Source organism: Micromesistius poutassou, assembly GCF_964030765.1.
Source record: "Micromesistius poutassou genome assembly, contig: SCAFFOLD_1069, whole genome shotgun sequence".
NCBI lineage: Eukaryota > Metazoa > Chordata > Actinopteri > Gadiformes > Gadidae > Micromesistius > Micromesistius poutassou.
In genome coordinates this window covers 1-15,000 of record NW_028176848.1, presented here as the reverse complement: position 1 = coordinate 15,000, position 15,000 = coordinate 1, and the positions used below count along the sequence as shown (strand labels likewise).

General features: G+C 46.3%; 1 protein-coding gene across 1 annotated transcript in view; it reads left to right on the top strand.

Moving 5' to 3' along the window:
* LOC311377526 (uncharacterized protein) overlaps nt 1-14,916 on the top strand; it is a gene marked incomplete at its 3' end in the record, with an annotated part of 15,544 nt that extends 628 nt beyond the window's left edge. Inside the window, exons 2-3 of the mRNA XM_084491393.1 lie at nt 5,097-5,271; nt 14,765-14,916. Coding sequence (XP_084347519.1) covers nt 5,099-5,271; nt 14,765-14,916 — 325 coding nt within the window. The remainder of the gene's footprint in view (nt 1-5,096; nt 5,272-14,764) is intronic.
* Between the last annotated feature and the right edge of the window lie 84 nt (nt 14,917-15,000).

Sequence of the window (15,000 nt, the reverse complement as noted above, 5' to 3'; positions counted from 1 at the left end):
TAGGGTGGAACCATGGTTTATAGGGTTAGGTTAGGGTGGAACCATGGTTTATAGGGTTAGGGTGGAACCATGGTTTATAGGGTTAGGTTAGGGTTTAACCATGGTTTATAGGGTTAGGTTAGGGTGGAACCATGGTTTATAGGGTTAGGGTGGAACCATGGTTTATAGGGTTAGGTTAGGGTGGAACCATGGTTTATAGGGTTAGGTTAGGGTTTAACCATGGTTTATAGGGTTAGGTTAGGGTTTAACCATGGTTTATAGGGTTAGGTTAGGGTGGAACCATGGTTTATAGGGTTAGGTTAGGGTGGAACCATGGTTTATAGGGTTAGGTTAGGGTGGAACCATGGTTTATAGGGTTAGGTTAGGGTGGAACCATGGTTTATAGGGTTAGGTTAGGGTGGAACCATGGTTTATAGGGTTAGGTTAGGGTGGAACCATGGTTTATAGGGTTAGGTTAGGGTGGAACCATGGTTTATAGGGTTAGGTTAGGGTGGAACCATGGTTTATAGGGTTAGGTTAGGGTGGAACCATGGTTTATAGGGTTAGGTTAGGGTGGAACCATGGTTTATAGGGTTAGGTTAGGGTGGAACCATGGTTTATAGGGTTAGGTTAGGGTGGAACCATGGTTTATAGGGTTAGGTTAGGGTGGAACCATGGTTTATAGGGTTAGGGTGGAACCATGGTTTATAGGGTTAGGGTTTAACCATGGTTTATAGGGTTAGGGTTTAACCATGGTTTATAGGGTTAGGTTAGGGTGGAACCATGGTTTATAGGGTTAGGTTAGGGTGGAACCATGGTTTATAGGGTTAGGGTGGAACCATGGTTTATAGGGTTAGGGTTTAACCATGGTTTATAGGGTTAGGGTGGAACCATGGTTTATAGGGTTAGGGTGGAACCATGGTTTATAGGCTTAGGGTTGAACCATGGTTTATAGGGTTAGGTTAGGGTTTAACCATGGTTTATAGGGTTAGGGTTGAACCATGGTTTATAGGCTTAGGGTTGAACCATGGTTTATAGGGTTAGGTTAGGGTTTAACCATGGTTTATAGGGTTAGGTTAGGGTTTAACCATGGTTTATAGGGTTAGGTTAGGGTTTAACCATGGTTTATAGGGTTAGGTTAGGGTTTAACCATGGTTTATAGGCTTAGGGTTGAACCATGGTTTATAGGGTTAGGTTAGGGTGGAACCATGGTTTATAGGGTTAGGGTTGAACCATGGTTTATAGGCTTAGGGTTGAACCATGGTTTATAGGGTTAGGTTAGGGTTTAACCATGGTTTATAGGGTTAGGGTTTAACCATGGTTTATAGGGTTAGGTTAGGGTTTAACCATGGTTTATAGGCTTAGGGTTGAACCATGGTTTATAGGGTTAGGTTAGGGTTTAACCATGGTTTATAGGGTTAGGGTTGAACCATGGTTTATAGGCTTAGGGTTGAACCATGGTTTATAGGGTTAGGTTAGGGTTTAACCATGGTTTATAGGGTTAGGTTAGGGTTTAACCATGGTTTATAGGGTTAGGTTAGGGTTTAACCATGGTTTATAGGGTTAGGTTAGGGTTTAACCATGGTTTATAGGCTTAGGGTTGAACCATGGTTTATAGGGTTAGGTTAGGGTGGAACCATGGTTTATAGGGTTAGGGTTGAACCATGGTTTATAGGCTTAGGGTTGAACCATGGTTTATAGGGTTAGGTTAGGGTTTAACCATGGTTTATAGGGTTAGGTTAGGGTGGAACCATGGTTTATAGGCTTAGGGTTGAACCATGGTTTATAGGGTTAGGTTAGGGTGGAACCATGGTTTATAGGGTTAGGTTAGGGTTTAACCATGGTTTATAGGGTTAGGTTAGGGTTTAACCATGGTTTATAGGGTTAGGTTAGGGTGGAACCATGGTTTATAGGGTTAGGGTTGAACCATGGTTTATAGGGTTAGGTTAGGGTGGAACCATGGTTTATAGGGTTAGAGGAGGAGTGCCCAAAACCATATGGCGACACCGAACACTGGCTAGCTGTCCCCTCTCCCACTGGCCTATCAGGCTGAACTAGGGCAACTCCTTAACGCTCATGAATCCCCCCCATAGTCTGCTGGGTCGCTACGTTATTAACGTTACTAACGTTAGTAATGCTAATACACTGTTATTAACGTTAGTATTGCACTATGTTATTAACGTTACTAACGTTAGTAACTAATTAGTGCTAATTGTATTAGTAACGTTAGTAACATTAAGCATACACTATATTAATAACGTTACTAACATTAGTAATACACTTGATAACATTATTTTATGCCAGCAGATATGCAGAGCGAATCAATATTTTATTAAATTTATTGTGTCGATACTTTTGTCCATGGTGGATTTTCCATGTTTAAAACGAAGCTACACCCAAAGTTAATTTTGAAGCTTGTTTTGCAGCGTAGCCACAACTTATCATTTTGTTTTCCAAGAGGACATAAGTGAATACTAAGGTTACTGCATAGGATACAACATTGGAAGATTTGTTCACAGCAAATCTCGAAAGCGGAGAGATCTTGAGAGTACACCATTTCCACTGCATGACACTCAGTACGTTTACATGCACAGCTTAATCTGATTAAAGCCACAGTTTGTCTATGCTCCGCAATTGGACAACTGCAATTGTCTGAGTATACATGGTGGTGAGTAAATCGATTCATTGGCCGAAGTGTGTCATGCCCCGGTACGATAGGTGGCGCTGTGCCCATTTCAACTAGTGGTAATAGAGCCACCGGCTGACCTCTTTACGTCACCAGCAACAACAAACTCAGGCGGCATTTGAATGAATAAAGATCGTAGTTACTACTTTACAACCTTGTTGATGAGCAACATTTAGAAAAACGAAAAAGTTAAAAAAAGTACTTTTAATTCAGCCTTGGGTTAAATCGAAGCGTAGTGTGTACTGAATGCATGTTGAATTCAGCCTTGGGTTAAATCGAAGCGTAGTGTGTACTGAATGCATGTTGATGATGATACACTCCTTATAGGGGGTAACTACATTGGCACGACACCGGCTTCCTCCATCTACTGCGCCAGCTTTTTAAATAAATCGCCGACCCGAAGTAAGTTGACAGCTGTCTGCTGAAAACATCTTTCTCCCACCGGAGCAGCCCCTCCGCCGCCCGTCCGTATACATTCCCCGCCGCGGCACAATGAATAAATAAAGATCATAAACATGTTGGGAGAAAAAAAACATTTATTTTGACGAAGTTACTACTTTACAACCTTGTTGATGACCCACATTAAAAAAAAATATATACTTTTAATTCAGCCTTGGGTGAAATCGAAGCTTAGTGTCCGTGTGCTTCCACCTTTAATGAATGCATGCCATGCGCACTCTCACGGCCGGGACACAATTCTTATAGGGGGTAACTACATTCACTGGCTTCCTCCATCTTCTGCGGCACCTTTTTAAATAAATCATTTCTCATTTTCCGACGGCGACAACAACACGACTATCGTCTCCTTCTACTTCTGGCTCACGGCCCTCGGAAAAGATCTGGAGCATGCGCAGAACGCATAATCCAATCCCACTCCGTACATGCGCACACTTAATGTGACTAACAGTCGAATAATCTAGGGGTCTTAATTAGACTATGAGAAACCCAATTCGATTCGACTTTAGCTCAACTAAGGTGTATACATGCATCTTAATAATCCAATCATAGTTGGACTAACCAAATAATTAGACTTTCTTGAGTGTCATGTAAACGCACTGACTGTTAAAGTGGGCTCCGCGGCCTCCAGCCACCTTGATGTTTGGTACTGGGGACAGACCCATCAGACCTGTGTTTGGTACTGGGGACAGACCCATCAGACCTGTGTTTGGTACTGGGGACAGACCCATCAGACCTGTGTTTGGTACTGGGGACAGACCCATCAGACCTGTGTTTGGTACTGGGGACAGACCCATCAGACCTGTGTTTGGTACTGGGGACAGACCCATCAGACCTGTGTTTGGTGCTGGGGACAGACCCATCAGACCTGTGTTTGGTACTGGGGACAGACCCATCAGACCTGTGTTTGGTACTGGGGACAGACCCATCAGACCTGTGTTTGGTGCTGGGGACAGACCCATCAGACCTGTGTTTGGTACTGGGGACAGACCCATCAGACCTGTGTTTGGTACTGGGGACAGACCCATCAGACCTGTGTTTGGTGCTGGGGACAGACCCATCAGACCTGTGTTTGGTACTGGGGACAGACCCATCAGACCTGTGTTTGGTACTGGGGACAGACCCATCAGACCTGTGTTTGGTACTGGGGACAGACCCATCAGACCTGTGTTTGGTGCTGGGGACAGACCCATCAGACCTGTGTTTGGTACTGGGGACAGACCCATCAGACCTGTGTTTGGTACTGGGGACAGACCCATCAGACCTGTGTTTGGTGCTGGGGACAGACCCATCAGACCTGTGTTTGGTACTGGGGACAGACCCATCAGACCTGTGTTTGGTACTGGGGACAGACCCATCAGACCTGTGTTTGGTACTGGGGACAGACCCATCAGACCTGTGTTTGGTACTGGGGACAGACCCATCAGACCTGTGTTTGGTACTGGGGACAGACCCATCAGACCTGTGTTTGGTACTGGGGACAGACCCATCAGACCTGTGGAGGCACCAAACCCTTCAGGGGGGTTACCTGTTAATCCATGTTTGGTTCTTTAGTGTAGATTCATGAGCAGATTCCTTTCTTCTTTATCTCAAACCCTTGCTGTTTTAACCCCTTTGTTTTTTTTATATATATATTTACAAACTAATGTGTACAGACTCACTAGTATAGACAGTACCAAGCAATACACATATTATTCATAGTCATAATGACAAAGAACTATGAAGACATTTTTATTCAATGTACTTGGTTGGTTTCTTAATAGTATCTTTATGCTGATATTATATTCCTATAAGAAGCCCCAATATTTATCTCATTCCCCCGCCACAAAAACAGATTTAAAGGTGGAAGGTTGTCTGACCACGAGTCAAGTCCCCAGTCTGTACTTAACTGCCTACTTGAGTGTCTGTTTAACTGGGGATAGTGTTTTATTATGCTGCACCCTGGGAACAATTTGTCTCACTCCTTGTTTGGCAGATATGCGGCGCTCAAAGCGCCAGCATTCCCCTGAGGAGGAATGGGTGGAGGACGGATACGGCTCGCAGAGGAAAGAGGAGGCACAGACCACCAAGCGGCCCCGCCAAGGCAGTCCAGCGGAGGAGCTCCAGGATACACGTCCCAGGAAGAACCACCACGGCAAGACCTACGAACGGTGAGACCAGCAGCCCTACACTGAGACACCAGCAGCCCTACACTGAGACACCAGCAGCCCTACACTGAGACACCAGCAGCCCTACACTGAGACACCAGCAGCCCTACACTGAGACACCAGCAGCCCTACACTGAGACACCAGCAGCCCTACACTGAGACACCAGCAGCCCTACACTGAGACACCAGCAGCCCGTTGTACAGACAGCAGCAGCCCTACACTGAGACACCAGCAGCCCTACACTGAGACACCAGCAGCCCTACACTGAGACACCAGCAGCCCTACACTGAGACACCAGCAGCCCTACACTGAGACACCAGCAGCCCTACACTGAGACACCAGCAGCCCTACACTGAGACACCAGCAGCCCTACACTGAGACACCAGCAGCCCTACACTGAGACACCAGCAGCCCTACACTGAGACACCAGCAGCCCTACACTGAGACACCAGCAGCCCTACACTGAGACACCAGCAGCCCTACACTGAGACACCAGCAGCCCGTTGTACAGACAGCAGCAGCCCTACACTGAGACACCAGCAGCCCTACACTGAGACACCAGCAGCCCGTTGTACAGACAGCAGCAGCCCGTTGTACAGACACCAGCAGCCCGTTGTACACTGAGACAGCAGCAGCCCGTTGTAAGACTCTGTTGCATTTGGTCAAATGCTTTGCACGTGTGTCGGCAAATTCACACCCCCAAGAAGTTGTAAACATTGCGGGTCGCCGGGACCTCTTCAGCCCCGCCCACAGTCTGTCACACTGTTACGGAAGTAAAGTTTGAGTGCAAACAAGCTGTTTCACGCACTTATGGGGGGGCGTTCTTGGAGGGCGCGAGTCCTCCCCCTGGCTCTGACTTATTTTTCTAGCTTAGCAGACGTAAAACAAGTATACGTCATATAACAGTCTAAAGTAAAGGGAAATGTCAAAAAAGCATGATATCACCCCTTTAAAGTTTCCGAAGACACACAGCTTTCATATATGAGAGTAGGCCTACTTCCAATGAACACAAAGCAAACAAGTGGTTGGAAAATTGTGCAATGCAATGCTAATCACCCACACAGAAATCACACTGCCGCTTTTGTGTGTGACGGATTGTCATCAACTGAAATAACATTGCTAGGAAAAGGTTCTATAAAGTATGTGTAATATCCTACTGACCAGAGGGGAACCCGCCTAAGATATGGATAGATAAAACGTCATTGATCCCTCTGAGGGGAAATTCCTTTGTTACAGCACAGCAACAGTGGAAGACACAGGATATAATACAATACACTTACAATTGTGTGTAAGTAAGTGCTAAGGAAAACAGAAATCGATGCTGAAGTAAATACTAAAGTAAGGACAAACAGGGCAACTGTATAAACAGTATACATTATAAAGTGGCCCAGTGACATTATATTAAAGTGATCAGCTGTAATATATATATGTCTTTATATACGTCAATATATTCTACTGTGTGCACACACAGCTTGCATGGTGTAGCGAGTATTTGTCAGCAGGATTTGCATTTGGCTGAAGAGCTGTTTTTAGTTTTGGTCTCTCTCTCTCTCTCTCCGTGCTGTTTACTCGTTGCATGTTCATTTTTTTTATTTTTTTCGCGACGGGAAAGGGGGGTCAAGGGCCGAGGGCCAAGATTTACGAGTCCCGGTTCGCTACTGCTAGCACCGTATGGACCAGGGCCTCTCTGGGACATAAAAGCTGTTTTTACTTGGTACAGGAATAGCAGGACATGTAACGGTGTACATTCTGGAACATATGGTACAGGACTAGTGATCCTCTGTTATGTGTGGACACACCCCCGATTCTCCCCTTGATTCATACCAGTGGCGGCTGCTGGTTTTTAGAGTGAGGGAGGAAGGACTGCGCGCTTGGTTGCCGTTGGCCTGCTTGGACTGTTAGTGGCGTATGGTGGCAGAAGTCTGTGAGACTCAAGTTATTTCAGGGTGTTTTGGTAAACTACAAAATAGCTGGGAGGGATAATTATGTGAATAAAATGTATACAAATCCACCAGTGGCAGCATTGTACTTTGAAAGCTGGTGGGCAGCATGTCTTGGACTACAAGGGCAGAAGGAAAGGATGCAAAGCCAATTAGTCAAATCAGGCCTGCTCTTGATTTGTAAAACTAAATTAAAAAATCTGGGTCTATCATTGGGCCTATTTTTGCCCTATTGGTTGTAATTTGGCTATGTTTATTTTCAGCTACAATTGTTTTAAGAAAAATGAAGACACAAGACCGAGAAATGAATGGGAGTCAATGAAGGCTGAGGGAGGAACGTCCTCCCCGAAGTAATATTCAATAGGCGATAGGGGGTGTTAATGTTTTTCCCTTTACCCAGGGAAACGAACATTACATATACAAAGGCATTAAAGTAGTCATATTTAAGGGCATTAATTCATTACAGTACAGTCTGGGCCATCCACACTTTTTATTCAATGTTAAGGAGGATCTTCCTCCACTGATTCATACACACGTCATGCACCCACACTAAACAAACCACTTAAATGCACACTTCTATTAAGCTGCATAGTGGTTATTAAGTAGTGTACTATATAGGGAACCCGATTTGTGAATAGACAATCTAGGCTAATGTAAGGAAAAAAAGGTTTTAGACCCTTACCTAACTGGCCCCTGGTCAGTCATACCATTGCTCAAGTGATAGCATCTCTATTAGACTAACATAATGGAGTGAATTATGTTTACTCTGCAGCACAAAGCACACTCACACATCAGGAACACTGATTATAAAGCATTAGGCAGACTCAACATGTAACAAATTGAACGTACAGTATCAAAACATGACAGTGATATGACATCAGAAATTAAGGAAACACGCTAAGTTGAAATACTCACTTCACCGCCAACAACGTCACAGACAGTATGTTCTCCTTTTAAACTTATTATTGATTGATTGATTATTATTGAGTAGCCCAGGATACCAGATAGGAAACCAACACAGCGTGCTGAAGCTATAGGATCCACTGAGGTTGTAGTCGATTCTACTCAACCTAAAGAGCTCCATGATCCAAGCCTGCTCAAACAAGGGGAGAAGCACTTTTTACTATCTCTTTACATCATTCTACTTAAAAACTAGAATTTCGTTATTTCACGTAAAGAAAAAAAACAGTAGCTTCCACTTAAGAAGAGTTGAAACAACGGCGTTGGTTGCTAAAAAGGGTAGGCCTACTACTTCACTTTTATGGCAATTTTTGGATTTAGACCTGATGAGAGTGGACAGCCAAGGGGCACGACTGACGTTGTGATCTGCTCATGTTTGATCCGCACAATAATAATAATAATAATAATTAATTGAATTTATATAGCGCTTTTCTAGACACTCAAGACACCCAAAGCGCTTTACAGTGAAGGGGGGACCTCACTAACCACCACCGATGTGTAGCACCCACTGGGTGATGCAGCCAATCAGCGCCAGAACGCTCACCACACACCAGCTGGAGGTGGAGAGTGAGGGAATTAATGAATGAGCCAATTATATATAGAACCCTTATACAATAGACGGGCAGACGACCGATCTACATGACCACTTTATGCGCCTCGCAGAAGTTAATATAAATGATGATAAACAAAACATCACAGAGCATAGAGCAGGATTGTGAACGTTTACAATGTCTCATGTCAATTTACAATCTGCAAAATGTGTCTGCGTTGGCCGACTAACTTTTTTTAGTTAGGATATTGATGCTGCGCGCCTCCTATTTGCAACGGAATTTGTTTAAGATATAAAACCATTAATTTAACACACACACACAGGCACTAAAACAGATATTTTCGTTTTTAAATAAATATTTGGAAACGAACATTCGTGTATTCCGCAGTGTGCCTCTCTGGCATTGAGCGGGTCTGCAGGATCGCACTCTGCACAACCAGTCAGTAAAGAAGTGAGCGGTCTCGGTCACGAACGCCTCGTAGTCAACGCTGTCCGAGCGTCGGTGGTGACGGCAACGTTCTCCGTTAAGGACAGGACCTCACGGAGCGAGGCTGCTGCTTCGCTGTACGTTTTCTCCAGCCTCCAGTCGTAGTTTGGCGACATGCCACGGTGTAATCTGCCTCGAGAAATGCGATCAGATCGCGGAAGTCACGTCGCTGGCATCAGGCTACCGTATTTAAAATAGAATGCATATGCATTAGTTATATTCTTAATTTAATTTACAGAGCAATCCCTGTGTTAAGTTTTAAGGTTAACCATAGAAGAGACTAGGAGGATGAGTGTGTGTCTGATCACGATGGAGGCTCTCCATCGTGATGTCGGTCAGCCACCACGATGGACGATGACATCGTCCATCGGCACAACCCTATTGGCCGTATTGCACTATTGTGAATTTGGATTGCAGTGCCAATTCTAAACGCTCCGTGACAGTGTTTCATATTGTGTCTGATCTACGGCTGCAACAACGAATCAATAAAATCGTTAAAAATTGATTACTAAAAGGCAAAGAATTTAGTCATCGATTCGTTGAGTCGCGCGATTATGAATCACTCGTAGGCGTTTACAGGTCCATGCTTCATGCGCGCCCACAGCCAGCCTTCCGCGCGCTGTAGGTCCTTAATGTGGAAAGTAAACAATGTACAAGTAAATAAGGTGCTAAGTCAAACCGGGAAAAGTGATTCCGTAAATGATTGAGGACCAATCACAGCCCTTGCCGTCTCTCTGTGTGTGTGTGTGTGTGTGTGTGTGTGTGTGTGTGTGTGTGTGTGTGTGTGTGTGTGTGTGTGTGTGTGTGTGTGTGTGTGTGTGTGTGTGTGTGTGTGTGTGTGTGTGTGTGTGTGTGTGTGTGTGTGTGTGTGTGTGCGTGCGTGCGTGCGTGCGTGCGTGTGTGTTACTTTATTTACTTTACACTTTTAAACAACTGAAAAACAAATTTTGTGCACCTTATAAAAGAAAGGAGCCTTTTCATTTTTGTAGATATATACATAAATGTATATCATACAGTTATGTTTTAATATTTTTTTAAATAATTTAATATTACTTTAAATAGCTCAGGGACGTCGGAGCAATAACCTGTTGTTTTTACACTTCAGTGTGAATTTGAAGTAATGTTCAGTTTTTGAATAAAGATGCAGCAATTACAAATGTTTATTTTTTTTATCTGATTAATTGAAAGAATATTCGATCGATTATTAAAATAATTGTTAGTTGCAGCCCTAATCTGATCATAATTTACTGTAGTGGCAAATCTGTAAAAGAGCTATTACAAAGAATTCAGGTCTTTTTATAAAAATCATCAAATGAAAATAGTGCTACATAGTGAGGCTGTGGTGGTGAACAGTGGGGGGGGTCATTAGTGCTACATAGTGAGGCTGTGGTGGTGAACAGTGGGGGGGGGTCATTAGTGCTACATAGTGAGGCTGTGGTGGTGAACAGTGGGGGGGGTCATTAGTGCTACATAGTGAGGCTGTGGTGGTGAACAGTGGGGGGGGTCATTAGTGCTACATAGTGAGGCTGTGGTGGTGAACAGTGGGGGGGGGTCATTAGTGCTACATAGTGAGGCTGTGGTGGTGAACAGTGGGGGGGGGGGTCATTAGTGCTACATAGTGAGGCTGTGGTGGTGAACAGTGGCGGGGGGGGGTCATTAGTGCTACATAGTGAGGCTGTGGTGGTGAACAGTGGGGGGGGGTCATTAGTGCTACATAGTGAGGCTGTGGTGGTGAACAGTGGGGGGGGTCATTAGTGCTACATAGTGAGGCTGTGGTGGTGAACAGTGGGGGGGGGTCATTAGTGCTACATAGTGAGGCTGTGGTGGTGAACAGTGGGGGGGGGGGTCATTAGTGCTACATAGTGAGGCTGTGGTGGTGAACAGTGGCGGGGGGGGGTCATTAGTGCTACATAGTGAGGCTGTGGTGGTGAACAGTGGGGGGGGGTCATTAGTGCTACATAGTGAGGCTGTGGTGGTGAACAGGGGGGGGGGGTCATTAGTGCTACATAGTGAGGCTGTGGTGGTGAACAGTGGGGGGGGGGTCATTAGTGCTACATAGTGAGGCTGTGGTGGTGAACAGTGGGGGGGGGTCATTAGTGCTACATAGTGAGGCTGTGGTGGTGAACAGTGGGGGGGGGTCATTAGTGCTACATAGTGAGGCTGTGGTGGTGAACAGTGGGGGGGGGGTCATTAGTGCTACATAGTGAGGCTGTGGTGGTGAACAGTGGGGGGGGGTCATTAGTGCTACATAGTGAGGCTGTGGTGGTGAACAGTGGGGGGGGGTCATTAGTGCTACATAGTGAGGCTGTGGTGGTGAACAGTGGGGGGGGGTCATTAGTGCTACATAGTGAGGCTGTGGTGGTGAACAGTGGGGGGGGGTCATTAGTGCTACATAGTGAGGCTGTGGTGGTGAACAGTGGGGGGGGGTCATTAGTGCTACATAGTGAGGCTGTGGTGGTGAACAGTGGCGGGGGGGGTCATTAGTGCTACATAGTGAGGCTGTGGTGGTGAACAGTGGGGGGGGGTCATTAGTGCTACATAGTGAGGCTGTGGTGGTGAACAGTGGGGGGGGTCATTAGTGCTACATAGTGAGGCTGTGGTGGTGAACAGTGGGGGGGGGGTCATTAGTGCTACATAGTGAGGCTGTGGTGGTGAACAGTGGGGGGGGGTCATTAGTGCTACATAGTGAGGCTGTGGTGGTGAACAGTGGGGGGGGGGGGGTCATTAGTGCTACATAGTGAGGCTGTGGTGGTGAACAGTGGGGGGGGGTCATTAGTGCTACATAGTGAGGCTGTGGTGGTGAACAGTGGGGGGGGGTCATTAGTGCTACATAGTGAGGCTGTGGTGGTGAACAGTGGGGGGGGGTCATTAGTGCTACATAGTGAGGCTGTGGTGGTGAACAGTGGGGGGGGGTGTTGGTGTCACTGAGCTGTGGACAGTGGTGGGGGGGTGTCATTAGTGCTACATAGTGTCACTGAGCTGTGGACAGTGGTGGGGGGGTGTCATTAGTGCTACATAGTGTCACTGAGCTGTGGACAGTGGCGGGGCCCCTGGTGGGGGGGGGGGTGTTGGTGTCACTGAGCTGTGGACAGTGGCGGGGCCCCTGGTGGGGGGGGTGTTGGAGTGGTGGGGCCCCTGGTCCCAGTGCGTACTGAGTGAGAGAACTCGGTAACAGAGTGACAACGGGCCTGCATGTTGGCAGCTAGGAGTGAGACATTCTCAGCACAGATTTACCGCTGTGTGTGTGTGTGTGTGTGTGTGTGTGTGTGTGTGTGTGTGTGTGTGTGTGTGTGTGTGTGTGTGTGTGTGTGTGTGTGTGTGTGTGTGTGTGTGTGTGTGTGTGTGTGTGTGTGTGTGCAGAGAACATGGGGTTCCAGTGGCTGTGGTTAAGGGGTGTGTGCAGGATGGGTTTCCATTGCAGGCATTCCTGCGAGGGGGGGGGGGGGGGGGGGGGGGGGGGTACTCGCGTTAACGTTGATTTGATCAGAGGAGGCGGAGAATGGACGGCTCCTCTTGAAGAAAACATGATATGGCCCTCTTACTGTTTAAGAGTGGATTAATAACGAATGGTGACATCATCTAGTCAAGTTGTCGGCAGTCACCCAACAAGGCTCAAGTATGTCCCATTATTTTGGGGCGTCTATTTAAAGTAGGGTTGGGAGGAGGGAAGGGGGGGCAGAGGTTGTAAAGAGGGGAACGAGAGCCGGCGTCGAGGCGGCGATGATAACAGGAAGCAGGGCGGTGGGGTTAGGGTGGTGGGGTTAGGGTGGGGTGGGGTTAGGGCGGTGGGGGCCTATTGACACGTTCTGCACGAGGTGAGGCAGGGAGTGACGGAGACAGGTGCAGCAGAACAGCACCAGCTGTTGACAGACGTGGTCTGTGTGTTGAGCCCCTGGTCTGCAGCTCTGCTCTCTGCAGTCTCTGGGGACCTCCACCCTGGCTTCTCCTCTGAATCCATTTGGCCGTGGAGCGGCTCCATGGAGAGGCAGTTTCCGTATGAAAGTTTCAAATGGTTTATGAATCACAAATTAATGAATGAAGCCCAAAAATGCATGTTAATATCTTCTATATGCAACCCATATGTGTCATCTCACAGACACATCCTGCATAGCAACAGCCGACCTCACGGAGTAAGAGTGGAATGATCCGGGACAGGCGGGGGGTCCAGGGGGTCATGTGACTGGGAGAGCGCGCCCCCCCCCCCCCCCCCCCCCCCCCCCCTTCACTCTATGTATAGCGGCGTCAGCACAGAGCTCCTTAAATCCAACACTATCCAGATTTTTAAGCGCTACATTCATTTTTTTAATGTAAAGAGGTAATAGACAGTGTGTGACGGCGGTAGAACAAGAGGGCGTTTCTAAACTCTGGACTGGTTGTTGTGACACAGACGACGGCTGCTCACTGCACAGTGGTGAGAAGAAAGGCTGATGGCTCCTCGCTGTGCCGCCACTGTATGCATTATTCTCCTTTTTTATGTTTATTAGCTAAATAAGAATTGATTTACATTACCATAGATTGACTGAACGTAGTATGGTCCAATCAATAATCATTTGACACATCATTGGACACACTAATTCAACTGAGGGAGTTTAATTAGTGCTGACTAATTCAGCAACTGGACGTGTCTCGTTATTGTACTGATTTGTCATGTATGAAATTGTATGTGGAATATGGTCAATGGCCAGGATTTTCATCTTCTAATAAAAATACATTTTTGTCTGGCATTTCTTGATGAGCTAATCAATAGTGTGGAAGTTGTGAAGACTCAGTTGTTCAGAGTTCACCTAGACTCTGCATAGCCCCCCCCCCTCCTACACACTGTGTGTCGTACTTAGTTGTAATTCTTAGTTGTGTAGCATCTTATCCTAGCTCTCTCTGTTGTATACGGGGAATGAGTTAACCTAGTGATGGTTAGTGTATAGGGGAATGGGTTAACCTAGTGATGGTTAGTGTATACGGGGAATGGGTTAACCTAGTGATGGTTAGTGTATACGGGGAATGGGTTAACCTAGTGATGGTTAGTGTATACGGGGAATGGGTTAACCTAGTGATGGTTAGTGTATACGGGGAATGGGTTAACCTAGTGATGGTTAGTGTATACGGGGAATGGGTTAACCTAGTGATGGTTAGTGTATACGGGGAATGGGTTAACCTAGTGATGGTTAGTGTATACGGGGAATGGGTTAACCTAGTGATGGTTAGTGCTTTGCACTTGGGTCTATGAACGTCCTTACTGTACCCACAGCCATATATTGTTTAACCTTCTTCTGACAAATGTACTGATTGTAGGTCGCTTTGGATAAAAGCGTCTGCTAAATGCCCTAAATGTAAATATAAATGTAAAATGTATGTGTACTTAATTATTGGCTGCTGAAATGTGTTGGCTAGACTTGAGAGTAATTGCATGTTGTTGTTTTTAACTATTTTCAAAGTGACAATATCTAGTCCATATTAAGACACATGAGGAAATATTTGGACATCAATAATTAAAATGTGTCCTAAGCTCCGATGTTTAAATAACTTCTTCATTCATCAACCTGTGTTCTCTGATCCTTCAGTCGCAGGCAGATTACCTCCAGGCCACATCAGGTGCTGAGCAACGCCAGGGACCCCCCCAGAGGAGAGGACGCCTGGGACCCCCCCAGAGGAGAGGGCTCCTGGGGCCGGACCAGAGCCATGGGGACCCTGATCAGAACCAGCAGTGGGAAAGGTAGTCCTCAATGGATAGCATGCAGCAACCAGAGGGACTTATGGAGTATGGGTTAGTACGGGTTAGTACGGGTTAGTACGGGTT